This window comes from Salmo trutta, chromosome 12, assembly GCF_901001165.1.
Source record: "Salmo trutta chromosome 12, fSalTru1.1, whole genome shotgun sequence".
Classification (NCBI taxonomy): Eukaryota; Metazoa; Chordata; class Actinopteri; order Salmoniformes; family Salmonidae; genus Salmo; species Salmo trutta.
In genome coordinates this window covers 77,498,126-77,520,049 of record NC_042968.1, presented here as the reverse complement: position 1 = coordinate 77,520,049, position 21,924 = coordinate 77,498,126, and the positions used below count along the sequence as shown (strand labels likewise).

At 46.5% G+C, this 21,924-nt stretch overlaps 1 protein-coding gene across 5 annotated transcripts in view; it reads right to left on the bottom strand.

The window, feature by feature from the left end:
• The window catches only part of LOC115204229 (lysine-specific demethylase 6B), a 33,952-nt gene that overhangs the window by 6,029 nt on the left and 5,999 nt on the right, over positions 1–21,924 (bottom strand). For 4 of the 5 annotated variants that reach the window (XM_029769627.1, XM_029769632.1, XM_029769628.1 and 1 more), the window contains 6 exons: positions 8,846–8,969; positions 8,707–8,760; positions 8,387–8,609; positions 6,167–6,433; positions 4,059–4,214; positions 840–3,973 (listed from right to left, as the gene is read on the bottom strand). In XM_029769627.1, the coding sequence (XP_029625487.1) occupies positions 840–3,973; positions 4,059–4,214; positions 6,167–6,433; positions 8,387–8,609; positions 8,707–8,760; positions 8,846–8,964 (3,953 nt within the window). In that variant the 5' untranslated portion in view covers positions 8,965–8,969. Of the gene's footprint in view, positions 1–839; positions 3,974–4,058; positions 4,215–6,166; positions 6,434–8,386; positions 8,610–8,706; positions 8,761–8,845; positions 8,970–16,483; positions 16,837–21,924 lie in introns of those variants that run through there. The other variant, XM_029769630.1, reaches the window with a different exon arrangement.

Below are 21,924 nucleotides of genomic sequence, written 5' to 3'. Positions count from 1 at the left end.
CTAAAGGACACCAATAATAATAAGAGACTTGCTTGGGCGAAGAAACACTAGCAATGGACATTAGACCGGTGGAAATGTGTCCTTTGGTCTGATGAGTCAAATTAGAGATTTTTGGTTCCAACCTCTGGGTTTTGTGAGACGCAGAGTAGGTGAATGGATGATCTCCGCATGTGTGGTTCCCACCATGAAGCATGGAGGTGGTGGTGTGATGGTGCTTTGCTGGTGACACTGTCAGTGATTTATTTAGAATTCAAGGCGTACTTCACCAGCATGGCTACCACAGCATTCTGCAGTGATACGCCATCCCATCTGGTTTGCACTTAGTGGGACTATCATTTGTTTTTCAGCAGGACAATAACCCAAAACACACCTCCAGGCTGTGTAAAGGCTATTTGACCAAGAAGGAGAGTGATGGTGCTGCATCAGATGACCTGGTCTCCACAATCACCCGGCCTCAACCCTATTGAGATGGTTTGGGATGAGTTGGACCGAAGAGTGAAGGAAAAGCAGCCAACAAGTGCTCAGCATCTGTGGGAACTCCTTCAAGACTGTTGGAAAATCATTCCTCCTGAAGCTCGTTGGGAGAATGCCAAGAGTGTGCAAAGCTGTCATCAAGGCAAAGGGTGGCTACTTTGAAGAATCTAAAATCTAATATATATTTTGATTTGTTTAACACTTTTTTGGTTACTACATGATTCCATATGTGTTATTTCATATTTTTGATGTCTTCACTATGATTCTACAATGTAGAAAATAGTAAAAAGTAAAGAAAAACCCTTGAATGAGTAGGTGTGTCCAAACGTTTGACTGGTACTGTACATCACATGTAGTGTACTCACTTGCAGGACCTGACGACCTCGCTGGCTGTGTGTCTGATGCTGACCTCTCCTAGTGGGATCCTGTGCTCCTCGACCTTGGAGGCGATGAACGTCTCTTGGTTTCCACTCTCCACCTTGATCAGACGGATCTTCAGCTCCTTCGGAGAGCCCATGGACAGAGCCTTCAGCTTGAGGAAATCAGCAGCAGCCAGGGGACAGGGGGTCCTCCTCACTGGGGCAGCAGGAGGGGCCAGGGTGGGGGAAGGGGAGGAGGTGTTGATGAAGCTGGTGGTGGATGCTGTTGCCAATGTGTCTGGGTTGCTGCCTGGTGTGGACGTCTTGGTTTGAGGCTCACTGCGCCTCTCATCCTTCATCTCTGTTGATTGTGCCCCCTGCTCAGTGTTTCCTGTGTGCGTCTTGTCTTTCTGTCCCTGGATGTCTTTGCTCTGGAGGCCAAGGTTCCCCTGAATGGGACGGCTCTTCTTAGTGTCTTTGTGCTGCTTGGCTGGGCGACTGGGGTAAGGTGTAGATGAGGACAGCGTTATAGAGGCTGATTTTCTGTCACACTTTTCTTCCATGTTCTTCTTTTCATTTCCTCCACTCCTCTGATGACTGCTGATGCTGTTATCTTGTTTTCTTCTCTTCCTCTTCCCTTCCCCATCTCCGTTTCCATCCACACCGCTTGGCTCCCTCTTTCTGTCTGTCTGCCTGCGTGCCTCCCTCTGTCCCCGCTCCTCCTTGGTGGTGGCAGGCAGCCGGTGTGTGGTGGTCAGTCTAAACTCAGCGCTCAGAGACCCGGCCGTCTCCCCACTGTCTACACCCTTAGTCTTCTCCTTCTTTCTCTCATTCAGAATCTCCTCCAATCTCGCGTGCTTCTGTTTTGTGCGCTCCCCCACGGAGAGCTGTGGTTGGTCAAGGTTTAAAGGAGGGCGGGGTTTGGAAGGCGGATCTGAGGTAGTGTGAGTGGGTGATTGGCTAGTGAGTCTTGGGGGCGTGGTGAAGTTGGATGTGGGGGAGGGGTTCTGCTGGTCCTGACAATTGGTTTCCGGGTCCATGGCGAGGGATGACGAGTACTTCACTCCTCCCATGGAGCTAGGAGGAGGACGCCCAAACGGACCGCCGCGATACGTGTACCTCTGGCCCCCCAGGAACGAGGCCAAAGACTTGAAGACATCAGCCACTCCTGTCTGGTGAAGGTGTGGCCGACGGGGAGGCAGAGAGCTGGATGATGTGTCCCCACCACTGTCCTCCTCTTCCTCCTCTTCCTCTTCCTCCACTCCATTGGGAGTATCAGGCAAGCCATAGAGCTTGGCCAGGTCACTATGGCGAAGGTCATCAGCACCCCTCCCCTCACCGACACCCTCGGCCTTCTCATTGAGCCCCTCTGAGTTCCCATGGGGGGGTGAGAGGGGCGGGCCGTGGGTTGGGCTGGGCTGCAGGACAGGTCTCCTCATCACTCCTCCCTCCTCTTCCTCTTCCTCACTCAGGGCTGATGCTGGGGAGCCTTGCCAGCTGAGAACAGGGGGACTGGCAGGGGGGTTGTCTCCCATCTCCTCCACACTGCCCACCCCCGCCGCAGGTTGGAGATCTGGGGCCCGCAGGACCCCGCCTTCTGGACTAACACCCCATGTCTCTGTCTGGCTCTGGATGGATCCCCCTGACCCAGCCACAGGAGGAGCTGCTGGGGTTTTGGATGAGAGTGTGGAGGGGGTCAAATCAGCCTTCCACCCTGGGCTGCATTTAGAATATGTTGGAGGGCTGGTGGGCTGAGGACTGGTATTACGGGTCTTATTGGTCGTGTTGGTGCTGATGTTGTTGTTGGTGGTGGTAGTGTGAGTGGTGGTGAGTGGAGGACAGGCTGGCAGTGGTGAGTCCTTGACTTGGAATTTGGGTTGAGTTGGGTTTGACTTGTTCAGGGTCCCTCCCCTCTCTGACTTTTTGTGTTTGGATGGATGTGGGGAGGGTGTGGGTTGGCTGGGACGGGCTGCAGGCGGGCCAACAAGTGGGATTGTCTCTGAGCTATTTGGAGAGCTGTGCTCATGGGACTTTCCACCTCTTTCTTGGGCTTTCTCCCTGTGTATGTGTTTGCCATGTGTCTGGGAGGGTTGTCCTGGCTTCCCTGGCTTCCCTGGCTTCCCTGGCTTCCCTGGCTTCCCTGGAACCTTAGATCCAGACTTAGGGGAGGAAGGCCATACTGACGGAGGGAGGGATGATTTACGTAGGGACTTTGAGGATCCCCTCTCTGCTTTTTCCATCTTTTTATCCCTAAGGCTCTTCTCACTTTTCTCTGTCTTCCTCTCTTCCTCTTTCTTTTTCCTTTCCACTTTGTCCCTCCCCTCTTCTCCTTTATGGGTTTTATTCTTCACCCCATCCCCACTTTTCTCTTCTTTTTCCCTTCTCCTTGTCCGCTCCTCCATCTTCCTCTCCATCTTCCTCTTCTGTTCCCTCTTTCCCTCCTCACCTCTTTCTGCTCTCCTTTCCTTATGTTTCCTCTCTGTCTGTTTGTGTCTGTGAGGCTGTAGCTCTGGCCTGTTGCCAGTAGGTCTGTTGTTGTTGACAGTAGGAGAGCTGGGTGGGGTCTGAGGCTCTGAGGCCCTGCTAGGCTTCATCTCTGACCTCTGAGCGCCTGAGCCTAGCCATGTGGGGGAGGCAGAGAGAGGGGGAGGTGTGGGACTGGGCGAGGGTGTCCTTGGTCCCCGTTTGTGGGGTGTGTCAGTGCCAATGTCAGGGCTCCTCTGATTGGGAGGAGGATCTTTCTTCCCACTGGCCTTACTAGGAGTGGTGGAGCTGGAGAGGCCAGAGGGGCTGGAGGAGCTCAGGGTCTGATCCCTTTGCTGTCTGTGGGAGCGTGGAGCTGGGGGGCTGTGCTGAGGTACTGAGGGGGGTGATGTGGGATGCTGGTGGTGGAGGTGCTGGCTGTAAGGCACGCCGGTGCGGTCTGCTGGTGAGGAGGGGTGCTGGGACTGGCCATCCACCTCCACTCTGGATCCATGGTGAGGGGGTCTTCTGTTGCCACTGGGCTGGGCTGGAGAAGGGTGGCGGGGATAGGAGGAAGGAGGGGGGTCTTGATCATTGAAGAGGGCCTGGGGAACTGGAGAATGGGTAGAATGATGCGTTCTGTATTTGAGACTCCATAATCCTGACTTGGTGGATTCCTGAAATAACGAGAGAGAGAGGATGGTTTAAAGTCTTTAATAAAGCATTGCTTTCTTGAAGTTCATTGGCTATTAACTGACTTACTTGTAACTCTATAGACAAGCTCCTCCTGTCAGCATGGGTGCGAGGACCAGGTCTGCCATATGATTGTTTCCAGAAGCCTTGTTTGGAAGGGGGGTAGTGGGGTGGTGATTGGTGCTGGTCTGGGCCGGATAGATGCATTGATCCACGGTGAGAGGGCTGGTGAGAGAGAACAGTAATAAAAGTCGGTATCCTGGTGATGTATATTTGATCCCTGCCAGAAGGTGGTGCTATTGTATAAATATCACAGCTACACTCAGAGTTGCTTCAAACCACTGTTCCAGGATCAGATAGATACAGTGGCGACACATCATTCAGGGCAAGAATGGCAGCTTTTTACTCCAAAATGCAGGTGTTTCAGCCTAGCTCAGTGCTTTCTGTGGTGGTGGGGCAGGCCAGCAGAAAATAGGAGCATTTCACCGGGATTGGCTCAGAATTGCACTGTGATTGGCTCAGTGTTCTGTCACTCATGGGGACACTACGTCACCAGCCTTTAGAAAGGGTAGACATCGAGAATGTGAGCCCTTTGGGTCCTGCCATAGACTTAGATTAGAAGTCCCCTTCCATGAAGGCTGAAGGTCACAGATAAAATTACATCAAATCACATTATATCTACAGTAGCTTTGATTGGACTGATGTCAACATCTTACTTTCAAAATCTTAGCTAGCAGTCATCATCATAAATCAAGTAGACAATCTACTAAATCCTTTTAAATCCTTGTGAAGAGAAATAATGAAGATAAATTATAGATAAATTATAGATAAAACGTATCGGTGCTCATCGGCCATAAACATTACACAACAAGTTGGAAATCGTAAATTCAACAATGAGTTGTTTGGAAGGAATCGGTGACAGTGGCTAACTGCAAGCATTGCAACTGGGAAGTCAGACTGGAAAAATACATTTTGAATGATCATCCAACTTGGAATTGTAAATCTTTCTCTTCTGACAAAATTCGCCAACGAAGTACTGCCAAGCACAACAGTCCAAAAATTTCTTATATTCTTCTGCATAAATTATGTAATATGCCAGGGAGATATGGTCAGCCATTTCAGCTATGTTTTTATAAAAAGGCAGTAAACAAGGCTGAATTAACTGTTTCGCTGCCAGACAAGGCTCCGTTGATAGCCAGGTGGTAAGGATTCACTCCATGGAGCTGAAAAGAAAGAGATTTCCATGCTAAAATTGCCACTGGATAGATAATACCCTAATGGTTAAGGTTAGCAGTAGAGCCATCTGATCCAAGATCAAGTTAGAGAAAACTTATTTCTCAAGCACTAATAGCAGAACTAGCTGTGGTGGGGGACCTTCCACTCCTGGAAAACACAGACACAGGGAGAATGGCCAAGGAAGAGGTGTAATGTCACGATCACTTGCTCAGTTGGCGACTAATCTCCCCTGGGCAGATTCTGTGTGTAGACTGAAGAATCTGCCGAGACTCAATGGGATGTGTGAGATAACGAGCTGCAGTAATTTCGGTCTTTGGGTTTTTGCTACTGGTTATATGGACGTATCAGGTTGGGCCAAGGCAGTGCTTATTAGACTGGTTCGCTTCGAGTGCTTTGCGCGAGTACCCACATGGATCCTTTTGCGAGGGTGGAGACTTCGATTTTGTTTATTTTTGTATTCTACCCCCTTTTCCTCCCCAATGTCGATCTTGTCTCATCGGGCTCGGAAGGCGAAAGTTGAGTCATGCGTCCTGGAAACATGACCTGCCAAACCGCGCTTCTTAACACCCGCCCGCTTAACCCGGAAGCCAGCCGCACCAATGTGTCGGAGGAAACACCGTTCAACTGACGACCAAGTTCAGCCTGCATGTGCCCAGCCCGCCACAAGGAGTCGCTAGAGCGCGATGAGTAAAGCCCCCCTGCCAAACCCTCCCCCTAACCCGGATGACTCTGGGCCAATTGTGCGCCGCCCTATGGAACTCCCGATTACGGCCGGTTGTGATAAGGCCCGGGTTCGGCCTTAGACCGCTGCGCTACTCGGGAGGCCCAGAACTCTTGATTTCTAATACGTATAGACCAAGAAGTTAATCACACAGCTGACCAAATTAACATATTACGGAAGATTCTACTTCTGGGTTAACAGAGAATAGGTGTTGACTGACCTGCTCAGGACCAGAACTCCTGCTCCTTTTGGCAGGGCAGTCTTCCCTGTGAGGGGGGGGATGCTGTGAGGGTGGGGAGCGGTGTGGAAGTTGGTCACGGTGGTGGTTGTGATGGTGGGAGGCCGGGCGCTTCCATGGTCCTAGTCCCTGGTCCATCATCCTGCCTGGGAAGGCCCTGGAGCGATCTGAAGGTGCCCACCTCTCTGCTGGGGAGCCCAGGTCTCTGGGGGGGTCTCTGGGCAGATGGTGCTGGTGGGGACCCCCAAACTGGGAGAGACAATTATCCTTATTAAAGTCATGCAATCAATCATAAAAACGATGTAATATATTTAAGCAATAAGGCACGAGGGGGTGCGGTATATGGCCAATGTACCACGGATAAGGGCTGTTCTTACGCACGACGCAACGCAACGCGGAGTGCCTGGATCCAGCCCTTAGCCGTGGCATATACCACAAACCCCTGAAGTGTCTTATTGCTATTATAAACTGGCTACCAACGTACACTACCGTTCAAAAGTTTGGGGTCACTTAAAATAACATCAAAATTATCAGAAATACAGTGTAGACATTGTTAATGTTGTAAATTACTATTGTAGCTGGAAACGGCAGATTTTTTTATGGAATATCTACATAGGTGTACAGAGGCCCATTATCAGCAACCATCACTCCTGTGTTCCAATGGCACGTTGTATTAGCTAATCCAAACTTATCATTTTAAATGGCTAATTGATCATTAGAAAACCCCTTTGCAATTATGTTAGGACAGCTGAAAATTGTGTGCTGATTAAAGAAGCAATAAAACTGGCCTTCTTTAGACTAGTTGAGTATCTGGAGCATTAGAATTTGTGGGTTCGATTACATGCTCAAAATGGCCAGAAACAAAGAACTTTCTTCTGAAACTCGTCAGTCTATTCTTGTTCTGAGAAATGAAGGCTATTCCATGTGAGAAATTGCCAAGAAACTGAAGATCTCGTACAACAATGTGTACTGCTCCCTTCACAGAACAGCTCAAACTGTCTCTAACCAGAATAGAAAGAGGATTGGGAGGCCCCGGTGCACAACTGAGCAAGAGGACAAGTACATTAGAGTGTCTAGTTTGAGAAACAGACGCCTCACAAGTCCTCAACTGGCAGCTTCATTAAATAGTACCCGCAAAACACCAGTCTCAACGTCAACAGTGAAGAGGCGACTCCGGGATGCTGGCCTTCTAGGCAGAATTGCAAAGAAAAAGCCATATCTCAGATTGGCCAATAAAAAGAAAAGATTAAGATGGGCGAAAGAACACAGACACTGGACAGAGGAAGACTGGAAAAAAGTGTTATGGACAGACTAATCTATGTTTGAGGTGTTCGGATCACAAAGAAGAACATTCGTGAGACGCAGAAAAAATGAAAAGATCCTGGAAGGGTGCTTGACGCCATCTGTCAAGCATGGTGGAGGCAATGTGATGATCCGGGAGTGCTTTGGTGGTGGTAAAGTGGGAGATTTGTACAGGATAGAAGGGATCTTAAAGAAGGAAGGCTATCACTCCATTTTGTAACGCCATGCCATACCCTGTGGCCAGTGCTTAATTGGAGCCAATTTCCTACTACAACAGGACAATGACCCAAGCACAGCTCCAAACTATGCAATAACTATTTAAGGAAGAAGCAGTCAGCTGGTATTCTGTCTATATTGGAGTGGCCAACACAGTCACCGGATCTCAACCCTATTGAGTTGTTGTGGGAGCAGCTTGACCGTATGGTACGTAAGAAGTGCCCATCAAGCCAATCCAACTTGTGGGAGGTGCTTCAGGAAGCATGGGGTGAAATCTCTTCAGATTACCTCAACAAATTGACAAATAGAATGCTGAAGGTCTGCAGGGCTGTAATTGCTGCAAATCGAGGATTCTTTGACGAAAGCAAAGTTTGAAGGACACAATTATTATTTCAATTAAAAATCATTATTTATAACCTTGTCAACGTCTTGACTATATTTCCTATTCATTTTGCAACTCATTTCATGTATGTTTTCATAGAAAACAAGGATATTTCGAAGTGACCCCAAACTTTTTAACGGTAGTCTAATTAGAGCAGTAAAAATACATGTTTTGTCATACCGGTGGTATATGGTCTGATATACAACGGCTGTCAGCCAATCAGCATTCAGGGCTCGAATCGCCCAGTTTATAAAAAGAGTTATGTACAGTATTTATAGAGCGCTGCCCTCTTCCCATCTCACCCTGGTAGGCTGGTTTTTGTAGGAGTCCCAGCTGGTGAAGGGTTCCCCAGGTCCTGCTTGGTATCCCCCTTGGTTGCGACCATGGTTGTGAAATGACCGTGGGGAGTCCTGGTGCCAGCCATGGGTCTCATAAGCCTGGTCCTTCTGGTCCCAGGGTCGTGGTGCTAATCTCTGGTCCTGCTGAGGGCCCCTTCCCTGGGCATGGAAGGGTGGCCTGCCCCCCCTATGTTCCAGAGAGAAAGAAGGAATCACTACATTAAGGTGACTGTGGACTTTCTACACACAATGTAAGATCTGAATGATTGAGATGTTTCACTCACCTGTCTGAATAAATCTTGTTTAGTTGGTGGGATTGGTTGATTCCTCCATTGAACCTACAGTAGAGAAAGGAGGGTTACCATTGGCTCAGCACAGACTACAGAACGGGTCAGTAGGCAGTGGTGTAAGAAGAGAGCTCACCGGTTTGGAGGGCCCCAGGGGCGACTGTTGACGAGGGCCCATGTTCCTCTAGAAGGTCCTCCAGCAGGGTAGGAGTCCCTGGTGTTGCGGCCAGAATACTGCTCTGCTGGGTGATACATCCAGGCTGGGAAAGGACAAGCACACACTTAACACACAACATGCATACATAATATACACTCACACAACTGCTTTAGGAACTTCAGGAAACAGATTTTCAGAAGTGAATAATTGGAAATACTGTATCTATAAACACAGTAATGAATCTACATTATAATGGGTTAAGATAGAACATGAGCAAACATACATGAACACACACTTTAGTATTCAAGCAAGACGAATGGCTGCCATGGACACAAACAGTAAAAAACAACTGTAAAATAAACAAAAACTTACACTTGTTTTTTCCTACTAGCACTGACTTTATTGAGAAAAAATGTACTTACAAGCTGTGATATGTGGCTGTCTCACCTAGCTATCTTAAGATGAATATACTAACTGTAAGTCGCTCTGGATAAGAGTGTCTGCTAAATGAATAAAATGTATTGTACACAGAGGTAGAAATACTCCCCACACTTGGTCTGTGTCTGTAAAGCCCTCCACTATAAAACTGAGGGTTACACAACCTGTCTGTCTTTCTTTTACTAACTGTAATTCACAACCTAGAGAGAGAGAGAAAAAAGGGGTGAGAGACTGTTCAGTGTTCAGTTGCTAAACTACAAAATAATGTTCAGTTTCTAAACCACAAAAACAACATGTAGAAATCAACCACTAGCCACATCATGATTGACATTCACAGTCTCTGTACAGAGTCTCTACACCAGGGGTACTCAACTCTTACCCTACGAGGTCCGGAGCCTGCTGGTTTTCTGTTCTACCTAATATTTAATTGCATACACCTGGTGTCCCAGGTCTAAAGCAGTCCCTGATTTAAACGGAACAACGGAAAAATGCAGTGGAACTGGCTTCGAGGTCCATAGGTGAGTTTGAGGGCTCTACACTGTCAGTGGTGGGAAAAGCACCCAATTGTCATACTTGAGTAAAAGTAAAGATACCATAATAGAAAAAGTGAAAGCAACCCTATAAAATACTAATTGAGTAAAAGTCTAAACGTATTTGGTTTTAAATATACTTTAGTATCAAAAGTAAAAGTATATATAATTTTAAATTCCTTTTTAAGCAAACCAGACGGTACGATTTTTTATTTTTTTTAATTTATGGATAGCCAGCGGCAAACTCCAATACGCATAATTTACAAACGAATAATTTGTGTTTATTGAGTCCGCCAGATCAGAGGCAGTAGGAATGACCAGGGGCGTTGTCTTGATAAGTGTGTGAAAAGCATTACAAATGTAATGAGCATTCAAAATGTTTTTTTTTTGCGTGTCAGGGAAAATGTATGGAGTAAAAAGTACATAATTTTCTTTAGGAATGTAGTGAAGTAAAAGTAAAAGTAGTCGAAAATATAAATAGTTGTAAGGGTTGTCGTTGGATAAAGTGGACCAAAACGCAGCAGGAATATGTGCACTCATCTTCTTTTATTTGGTTAAGAAGGAGAACCAAAAAATAAACACGTACACAAAGAATAACACAACGACTATATACAGGCTGGTAAGGCACAAGGCTATACACAGAACAATCTCCCACAAACTACAAAACAAAACACATACCTATATATAGGACTCTCAATCAGAGGCAACTAAAAAACACCTGCCTCCAATTGAGAGTCCAACCCCAATTAACAAAACATAGAAATACAAAAGACTAGACAGAACATAGAAATACACTAACATAGAACAGTTCCCAAAAAACCCCAGAATACATAAATCAAATACCCTACTAAACAAACCACCACCCCGAACCACATAAAACAAATACCCCTCTGCCACGTCCTGACCAAATATAATACAATTATCCTCTGCTGGTCAGGACGTGACAATAGTAATTATGGAAGGACCAAGCTAACCCGTCGTCAGCCGACGACATAGCCCAGGCTGTGGAAACGTACCAATCTACATGGGAGTTGTTAAAAAGGGACGAGGAGGACCGGAAGGACTCTGCCAAGCCCGTTCCCCGACTAACCCTTCACGTCCGCCACCAAAACGACCGAACCCACTCCGGAAGAGGGAGAAGTCACACAACAGGGTCGGTACTATAAATGCCAGTCTCCGGACCATTATGCCCCACAATGTCCCAGAAAGGACGAGTCCATGGCCACCGAGTCAGCGCTGGCCGTCCCCGCGCATCCCGGTCCGAGAGGGCAGGAATACCCCTGTTGGCTTACCTGTCTGGGCTAGGGGGCAGTATTTTCACGGCCGGATGAAAAACGTACCCAATTTAAACAGGTTACTACTCTGGCCCAGAAACTAGAATATGCATATTATTATTAGATTTGGATAGAAAACACTCTGAAGTTTCTAAAACTGTTTGAATGGTGTCTGTGAGTATAACAGAACTCATATGGCAGGCAAAAATCGGAGAAAAATCCAAGCAGGAAGTGGAAAGTCTGAGAATTGTAGTTCTTCTTTTGATTCTCTATCGAAACTACAGTGTCTGTGGGGTGACGTTGCACTTCCTAAGGCTTCCATTGGCTGTCAACAGCCTTCAGAAAGTGGTTTGAGCATTCTCCTGTCACTGGGCAGATAATAGGAGCTCAGTTTCTGAGTGGACTGCCTGGCAACAAAGGGATTGGATTTGCGCGGTCACGCGAGCGCGCCATTCCTTCTTCTTCTTGAATGAATATGCTATTGTCCGGTTGGAATGTTATCGCAATTGTACATTAAAAATACCATAAAAATTGATTTTAAACAGCGTTTGACATGCTTCTAAGTACGGTAATGGAACATTTTGACTTTTCGTCTCTGGTTCCACGCTCGCGCGTTATGCCTTTGGATAAGTGATCTGTACGCACGAACAAAACGGAGGTATTTGTACATAAATATGGATTATTTCGAACAAAAACAACATTTCTTGTGGAAGTAGCAGTCCTGGGAGTGCATTCTGATGAAGATCAGCAAAGGTAAGAGAATATTTCTAATACTAATTCTGAGTTTAGGTTGCCCCGAACTTGGCGGGTGTCTAAATAGCTCACCGTGATGGCTGAGCTATGTACTCAGAATATTGAAAAATGTGCTTTCTCCGTAAAGCTATTTTAAAATCTGACACAGCGGTTGCATCCAGGAGTAGTCTATCTATAATTATTTAAATAATTGTTATATATTTTGTCAACGTTTATGATGAGTATTTTTGTAAATTGATGTGCACATTCACCGGACGTTTTGGTTGGAATACATTTTCTGAACATCACGCGCCAATGTAAAATGCTGTTTTTGGATATGAATAAGAACTTTATCAAACAAAACATACATGTATTGTGTAACATAATGTCCTAGGAGTGTCATCTGATGAAGATCGTCAAAGGTTAGTGCTTCATTTAGCTGTGTTTTGGGTTTTATTGACACATGTCCTTGCTTGGAAAATGGCTGTGTGATTATTTTTGTCTATGTACTCTCCTAACATACTCTAATGTTTTGCTTTCGCTGTAAAGCCTTTTTGAAATTGGACAATGTGGTTACATCAAGGAGAAGTGTATCTTTAAAATGGTGTAAAATAGTTGTATGTTTGAGAAAGTTGAATTATGACATTTTGTTGTTTTTGAATTTGCCGCCCTGATATTTCACTGGCTGTGTCCCGCAGGTGGGACGCTAGTGTCCCACGTAGCCCATAGAAGTTAACAGAAATTGCCCCAGCCACAGAGATTCCGGTTCGAATAGAAGGACGAGACGTGGTAGCCATTCTCGACTCGGGAAGTATGGTTACGTTAGTGGAGGAGCAGGTGACCATAGCAACACTGCTACCAGACAAAGTAGCCATGTCCTGTATCCATGGAGACACCCACTATTACCCCACAGCGAGTCTGTCCATTCTCACCCCGAAAGGAAGGTGTACAGTCAGGGCGGGGAAAGTACCCCAGCTGAAGGTTCCATTATTGATCGGGAGAGACTGTCCCCTATATAAGGAGCTTTGGCAGGTGACGTTACGCACCGGACAAAGGGGATCAGGTCTCCCTATCACACTCCAAGAGCTGGGCTACCCCAGGGGGGCAGGAATGCAGAGAAAGAACAAAACCCAGTCCAAGCCTGAGGTGGTAGTCCTACAAGGAAACCTAGCCTCGGCCTTGTCCTTTGGAGCAGAGGAAGAAATACAGACACAACGCCTCCGACAACTTTTCCAGGAAACCTCCATTGAAGACACCTGCGAAGGGTTATACACGACGAAGGAAGGAGCCACCAGAGGCTAAGGGCTATATTTGAAGCTCATTCAGAGGAGGGAACATAGAAATTATTCTCCTCGGGCACCCCCGACGGGGATGGGGAACAACCTCCATACCCCTCTACCGAGGTCGACCTGCCCCAAGAATTAAAGGGACAGTTTGGTACCTCTCAGCATAGAGACCCAGACCTACGGGATGCCATGAGGAAGGTGAAGGTGATCGACGGGAGGAATGTCGATGGATCAGGTGAGCCCTCTCTTCCCTACTATGGCGGGGCCTCTTGTATTGGGTCGTGCAACAAAGGGGGGAAAAACAGGAATTACTAATGGTGCCTAGACCTAGGAGGACACCTGGCATGGGACAAAACGATCAACAGAATCATGCAGAGGTTCTATTGGCCCCATGTCACCCGAGATGTGGCCAGGTATTGTAGGACGTGTGATCAATGTCAGCGTACAGCCCCGTGGCCACACCTGCGTAATCCTTTGATTCCTCTCCCCATTATAGAGACTCCCTTCGAATGCATTGCTATGGACCTCGTGGGACCCCTCCCAAAATCCACCAGAGGACATGAGTACATCCCGGTGGTCGTAGATTACGCTACCAAGTTCCCAGAGGCCATACTCCTTCGCAACATGTCGTCAAAGGGAATCGCCAAGGAATTGTTTATGCTGTTCTCCCGGGTGGGCCTTCCCAAGACAATCCTAACCGGCCAGGGAACCCCGTTCATGTCCCGGTTGTTGAAGGACTTGTGTCAGTTATACCAGATTCAACAGATACACACAAGCATATTCCACCCGCAGACAGACGGTGTGTGTGAACGCCTGAACAAAATGATTAAAAGCATGTTGTGAAGAATGGTGTCCAGAGATGAGAAAAACTGGGACATGCTTCAGCCCCACTTAATGTTTGCCCTGCGAGAAGTACCCCAGGCATCCACTGGGTTCTCCCCATTCGAATTGCTCTATGGCAGGCCATGTTGAGGGATCCTTGACTTAGCCAAGGAGACCTGGGAGGCCCAACCATGCCTGTTCCGGTTGATAATAGAACATGTTACATGTCAGCAGTCTGGCCCATAGTAAAGGAACATATGGAGAAGGTGCAACGGACTCAAGGCCGGGTCTACGATAAGTCAAGCAACCGGACAGGAGGAAGAAGGTCCAACTCTATCATATCAACCTGCTGAAGAAGTACCATGGGAGAGAGGACGGTGTGGCTTTGATGACTGTGGAGGACAAGGAAAAAGAGGAGGCCCTGCTACAGGTGCGCCGTGGCCGAACTCTCCTGCCGGAGCAGTCGAGACAACTAGACAAGCTGATTATGCAATTCGGCAGGGTATTCTCACCCTTTCCAGGACAAACAGATGTCCTGTTTCATCATATCCACACTGAACCCGGCAAGAAGGTGCATATCCGGCTTTACAGGATTCCTGAGGACCGCCGAGTCATCGTAAATAACGTGATATGGGAGATGCTGAGGATGAGGGTGATCGAGCCATCTGTGAGTGAGTGGTCCAGTCCCATAGTTCTGGTCCCCAAACCCGACGGTAGTATGAGGCTCTGCAACAACTTTAGTGGTGTAAACGCCATTTCTACGTTCGACACATATCCCATGCCCCATGTGGATGAACTCCTCAAGCGCTGAGGAAAGCAAAGTTCATCACCATCCTAGATTTGACGAAGGGATATTGACAAGTGCCGGTGGCTCCCGAGGACAGCCCAAAGACTGCCTTCGCCACACCGGAGGGGCTTTTTCAGTATGTGAGGATGCCCTTCGGACTGCATGGGGCTGCAGCAACTTTCCAACACCTCATGGTTGCCATTCTACAACCCCATCAATAGTACGTGGCGGCGTATATAGACGATGTGGTCCTCCACAGCGAGGACTGGGATAGCCACCTCCTGCAACTACGGGCGGTGCTCGTGAGCCTGGAGGGTACAGGGCTGACTGCCAATTCCAAAAAACGCTGCCTGGGTCTGTCCGAAGCGGATACCTGGGATACACCGTGGGGAACGGAAAAATACGCCCACAGGCAGAAAAGACCAGGGCCATTCGGGACTGGCCTCGGCCCCAGACGAAATGGGACGTCTGGGCCTTCTTGGGGATAATGGGATATTATCGCCGTTTCATCCCTGGATATGCAACCATTGCCAACCCCCTCACAAACCTCATCAAGAAAAAACTGCTAAACCGGTTAGTGTGGAAGGTCGAGACGGAAGACGCCTTCCAGTTGCTAAAAGATAGCCTGTGCTCTGATCCCATCTCGCAGGCTCCTGACTTCTCCCAAGAGTTCATTGTGCAGGTAGACGCCTCAGATACGGGGCTCGGAGCCGTCTTAGCTCAGGGTGAAGGCGAAGCAGAGGCCTATTCTCTTTATAAGTAGGAAGCTCAGTGATCAGGAACAGAGATATGCTACCGTAGAGAAAGAGGCCCTAGCCATTAAGTGGGCCATCAATTATCTCCGGTACTACCTACTCGGGCGTAGGTTTGCCCTCGTTACTGACCATGCTTCCCTCACTTGGATGGCCGGTAATAGAAACAATAACAACAGAATAGCCAGACGGTTTCTTGCTTTACAACCGTTCTCTTTCCATGTCTTCCACAGGGCTGGATTGAGGAATGGGAATGCGGACGCGCTGGCCCAACGTGACCAAGACAGTGCATCTGGCGCCTGGCCCTCTGGTCCGGTCCTGAGGGGGGAGGTATGTGGAAGGACCACCAGAGGGCAGGCTGCTCCTACGGACAGTAGCCCAGCCCGGCATGTGAGTCAAGGTGATCAGAGGCAATTAAGCACAGCAGACGGTACTAATGAGCTATTCTCTTTCCCATACAAGAGAGAGGAGGGAACCGGCAGAGGGGGGAGAAAGAAAAGAGTGTTTGCTTCTCCAAGGGATAGGATGTACCTTTCGGAAGGGAGACGAAGGGGACAAACTACCTCTTGGGAATGGCCACCATGGATCCGGACCACCACCCGAAGGGAACTCTCCACGGACGGATCATTAAGGCGGTGACACACCCATGATTTGTGTTCCTTGTTCTTGTAAAGAAGATTTGTGTTTTCCTTGGGAGATAATCCTTGATTGTGTTGGAGTGTTTAAGAAGAAAGAAATACCTCAATAGAGAACTTAGTTCGATTAAGAAAACCTGTTCCTGGCTCGTTTATTCCACCTTTCCGCTTTAGAGCAACCTCAAGGTACTTGGTCCGCTTACATAATGTAAAGTACAGATACCCCAAAAATATACTTAAGTAAAAGTAATTTTACTTAAGTACTTTACACCACTGTACATGATAATGCACCTCCAACACTGCACTACAACTCCCTACAATGGTACACATTATAACTGCTATCGCCCACACGCCTACTTACCTTTAGGCACTGGTCCAAGATCAGCTTTACTTTAATAACAACAAAGAAATGCGTTGCAGCTACACGCACACAACACTATCCTCTCCTCTCCTCTCTCCTTTTCTGTTTCACTTTCTCTCTCTCCGTGTCTGCCTCCTAATCTGCTGGAACAGTAGTTTGTTTGGGGTGAGCAGGCAGGCAGTTTATCACCAGTCAACCAGACCGGCACCCTGCATCCAGACCCTCTCTGATCACCAGCTCCCAGCAGCAACTGCAGCCCGTGGCCAGCCACTGATAAAGGCCTGCCTGCCTGGTTCTCTGAAGAGGACGGATCATAGCAACCGCTCTTGTCTCCAACCATTCTAGTCTGGGCATAAAGAGGGCCACAGAGATAGCAGGGAGGGAGAGAGAAAAGGGGGCAGAGCTGATTTGCAATTTATAGATGGAATATGCATGTGTGAGACCGCAACAGAAATGGAGAATGTGTGTGTATGAATGTACTTTATCTGACAGTGAAAAAGGACTTTCCCATTTTTTTAATATTATTTTTATTTCACCTTTATTTCACCAGGTAGGCCAGTTGAGAACAAGTTCTCATTTACAACTGCGACCTGGCCAAGATAGAGCAAAGCAGTGTGACACAAACAACACAGAGTTACACATGGGATAAACAAACATACAGTCAATAACACAATAGAAAAGTCTATATACAGTGTGTGCGAATGTAGTAAGATTATGGAGGTAAGGCAATAAATAGGCCATAGTAGTGAAATAATTACAATTTAGCAATTAAACACTGGAGTGATAGATGTGCAGAAGATGAATGAATGTGCAAGTAGAGATACTGGGGTGCAAAGGAGCAAAATAAATAAATAACAATATGGGGATGAGGTATTTGGGTGGGCTATTTACAGATGGCCTATGTACAGGTGCAATGATCGGTAAGCTGCTCTGACAGCTGATGCTTAAAGTTAGTGAGGAAGATATAAGTCTTCAGCTTCAGTGATTTTTGCAATTCGTTCCAGTCATTGGCAGCAGAGAACTGGAAGGAAATGCGACCAAAGGAGAAGTTGGCTTTGGGGGTGACCAGTGAAATATACCTGCTGGAGTGCGTGCTACGGGTGGTTGCTGCTATGGTGACCAGTGAGCTGAGATAAGGCGGGGCTTTACCTAGCAAAGACTGATAGATGACCTGGAGCCAGTGGGTTTTAGCGATGAATATGAAGCAAGGGCCAGCCAACGAGAACATACAGGTTGCAGTGGTGGGTAGTATATGGGGCTTTGGTGACAAAACGGATGGCACTCTGATAGACTACATCCAATTTGCTGAGTAGAGTATTGGAGGCTATTTTGTAAATGACATCGCCGAAGTCAAGGATCAGCAGGATAGTCAGTTTTACAAGGGTATGTTTGGCAGCATGAGTGAAGGATGCTTTGTTGCGAAATAGGAAGCCGATTCTAGATTTAATTTTGGATTGGAGATGCTTAATGTGAGTCTGGAAGGAGAGTTTACAGTCTAACCAGACACCTAGGTATTTGTAGTTGTCCACATATTCTAAGTCAGAACCGTCCAGAGTAGTGATGCTAGACGGGCGGGCAGGTGCGGGCAGCGATCGGTTGAAGAGCATGCATTTAATTTTATTTGCATTTAAGAGCAGTTGGAGGCCACGGAAGGAGTGTTATATGGCATCGAAGCTCTATGATGTTATGATGTTTATAATAATGATAATACTACTCTGTACTAAAGCACAATGCAAACACATGCACATAAGGAATGTGTCTCTTATATGTTCCATATGGACAGCTGTACATCGCAAGTTATTACATGCCCTAAATTATCTCTCTGTAATAAATTGTGGTTTGCAAACCAGCTCCATTCCATTCAGCTGTTTGGTACAGTAGTTGCAGTGACAAGGAAAAACATGGCCAGCCAGCTGTGTGTGGCCATGCCCATGTCCGACCTACCTTTGAATGAGTCTCTCCTTTCTCTCTCTTAATCCTCATCCCTATCTCTTATCCCTAGATACTATGATGCTAAACTGAAATGCCAGTTTCGCCTGTTATGGTTTCACTACTTTTCTTATACACTGAATAAATAACTTCAAGCGCTGCCCATCCATAGGATCTGCTCAATTAATACAATTGTGTGTGCATGTGTGTGTGCATGCGTGTGTGTGTTTGCGAATGTGTGTTTGGAATCAAGTCAAATTGAGGTAAACATGCCGCCTTATTTTCAGCAAAACCCTAATATTCCGACTCAGGGGACTGGCCTGTGACCCAGTGAATCAGAGTAAACACACATTGTACTCATTGTGTAGAGCAGCCAGAAACACTAATACCTTCCTTCCTTCCTTCCTTCCTTCCTTCCTTCCTTCCTTCCTTCCTTCCTTCCTTCCTTCCTTCCTTCCTTCCTTCCTTCCTTCCTTCCTTCCTTCCCCACTGCTCCTTCACTTGCCTGGCCACTCAATCAGCCACACCACTCCCCCATCCTCTGTGCACTTCTTTCTGATGAATGGACAATCGCTCTTTCAAACAGGGGTTATGGATGGACGGGGACAGGGGGGCGGGGGGTGGGGGACTGCTCAAAGTAGTCCTTGTGCATAGAGTTGTATGGTTTGTTAAACTCTGAAATCAATGGTTTTTGTTTGACATACATTTTAAATTAAAGATCTGAGTCAAAGTGTAATTCCGTTACCGTCGAATTGCCCAAAGCGATATAGACTATAGGTAGAACAAGAATTCAGAACATTTTATGAGACAAAGTCACCAAATATATTGTCAGAGATGTTTGTGAGGGCTGCAACTATGCATTATACTATCTTGATTCTATAGTGTTCTTCCAAGTTACATATCCAATAATCTAGCACTTGTAGAGATCTATGCTCCATTGATGCATGGATGCATGCTCCACCATAATGTATGTCAGATCTAGTGAGTCTACAGGTACATGTCTGCCTCCAGGCTTGTGCCATTAATGAATTAGGACAACAAAGGAGGACAGGTGAGAGGGGCAACATGATATCAGCCCTTTATGTATTTTTTCAAATTTAACCTTTATTTAACTAGGCAAGTCAGTTAAGAACAAATTCTTATTTACAATGACGGCCTAGGAACAGTGGGTTAACTGCCTTGTTCAGGGACAGAACAACATATTTTTACCTTGTCAGCTCAGGGATTTGATCTAGCAACCTTTAGATTACTGGCCCAACACTCTAACTACTAGGCTACCTGCTGCCCCAATGTTTGTCTATGGAGTGTGTGTGTGCACGTGTGTGTGCACGTGTGTGTGTGTGTGTGTGTGTGTGTGTGTGTGTGTGTGTGTGTGTGTGTGTGTGTGTGTGTGTGTGTGTGTGTGTGTGTGTGTGTGTGTGTGTGTGTGTGTGTGTGTGTGTGTGTGTGTGAGACCGCAGACGGATTATAGTATGTCAGCACACAGGAAATCTCTCTAACTCAGGGGGTGAGAGGGTGTAGGGGAAAAATAGCTATTTTTACATCCTCCTTGTGTCCACAGGCAGAGAATAGACTTTTGCTTACTAATCTACTGTAGCTGTCAATATACAGCAAACACTGTATGTATACACACATACACTAACCCTCTCTCACACAGATACCAGTATGCAGCAATGTGCATTGTCTCTCACAGAACCATTATGCACACAAACAAATGCACACACACACACACACACTTAAAATAATAAAGAATGTATTGTTCATACAAAATACATGATAGATAGACCGCTCATACACTGTATATACAAAAGTATGTGGACACCCATTCAAATGAGTGGATTCGACTATTTCAGCCACACCTGTTGCTAACAGGTGAATAAAATCGAGCACACAGCCATGCAATCTCCATAAACAAACATTGGCAGTAGAATGGCCTTACAAAAGAGCTCAGTGACTTTCAACAAGGCACTGGCATAGGATGCCACCTTTCCAACAAGTCAGTCCGTCAAATGTCTGCCCTGCTAAAGCTACCCCTGTCAACTGTAAGTGCTGTTATTCTGAAGTGAAAACGTCTAGAAGCAACAACGGCTCAGCCGCAAAATGGTAGGCCACACAAGCTCACAGAATGGGACCGCCCAGTGCTAAAGTGCGTAGTGTGTAAAATTGTCTGTCCTCGGTTGCAACACTCACTACGGAGTACAGCGTCAGCACAATAACTGTTCGTCCGGAGCGTCATGAAATGTGACTCGTTTCAGGAAACTAGGCGTATGTCGCGGGTCACTACTTCACTTTCTTTTTAACCAAAATGTGTTTTTTGGCAGAAATGCCTTCTGGAACATGTGAACTTTCATGTGCCTTAATAACAGACTTGTATGCCATCTGTAAATACAAATACAATTGTTAAATTACGAGCCTAGTTGGTTTAGCCACAGAAAAAGACAGCAATCTTCCCTCTAGCCATGATTGGCTGAGATAATGAATGGGCTGGACATGCCGAGAGATGAGTTCAGATTGGTCTGCCATATAACACACTTCTGTCTATTTGAGCTGGTCAGTATGTGTAGGTAATCCTGTCTAACGTGGCTTAAAAAAAAGTATTGCATAGTAGAACTGCATAAGTGTTGCTCTCCACTTTCTGGAGGACCAAGTTTTGAAATCAGTGGAATTAGAGTATGATAGCTAAGGAGATGGAGAAAACACTTGTCTCTGGATTACATCTTCAAACTAAGGGCAGCCATGGCATTTGTGACAGGGAGAGGCGTCCATCCATGATGTATAAGGGTAAGATAGTCTAGCTAGCTACATTTTCAGATATTAGACATTTCTAATTTTGACAGAAAGTTGTTTTCATTTAAAAAGTTAGTGTACTGTTAGTTAGCTAGCTAACGTTAGCTGGCTGGCTCGCAAGCTAACATTACATGTATGATCTTATTATTTGTATCTCAGAGCCATTTGCTTTGCTAGTTATAGCCTAATGTTAGCTAGCTAACATTGAACCTGGTTGGTTAGCTACCTGCAGATTAATGTAGGGTAGTAACATCATGAGTTGGGATTATGGTTCATTGTTGATTTAGCAAGCTAGCTACATGTCTTAACAAAAGACTCCACTATGCAAGTAACCATTTCAATAGACTGTCACTGCGACAACTGTTGATCAACGTAGCTGGTAAATTCGCTCTGGCTATCTACTCCGATTTCAGAGCACTCTCATCTGAGTGTGCCAGAGCGCAGAATAACTGACGAATTTACGATTGCTCAACACCCGTTGAATATGGCTGGTGTCAGTAAACGTTGGCAAAAAAGCGTAAATTGCTGCCAGCAGCACAGTTGCAGTCACCAACGCTCTGGATAACATAAAAACAGCCTAACCAGCTCTGCAAGGGCGAGTAAAATGGTCAGTTAGCTGTTCTCTCATTTGTATCTGGAAGTAGCTAGCAAGCTAGCCAATATTAGCCAGTTAGCTTTGTTGTTAGACTGTTGTTGTTAGGACAGAATGCTCAGATCAACCCTTA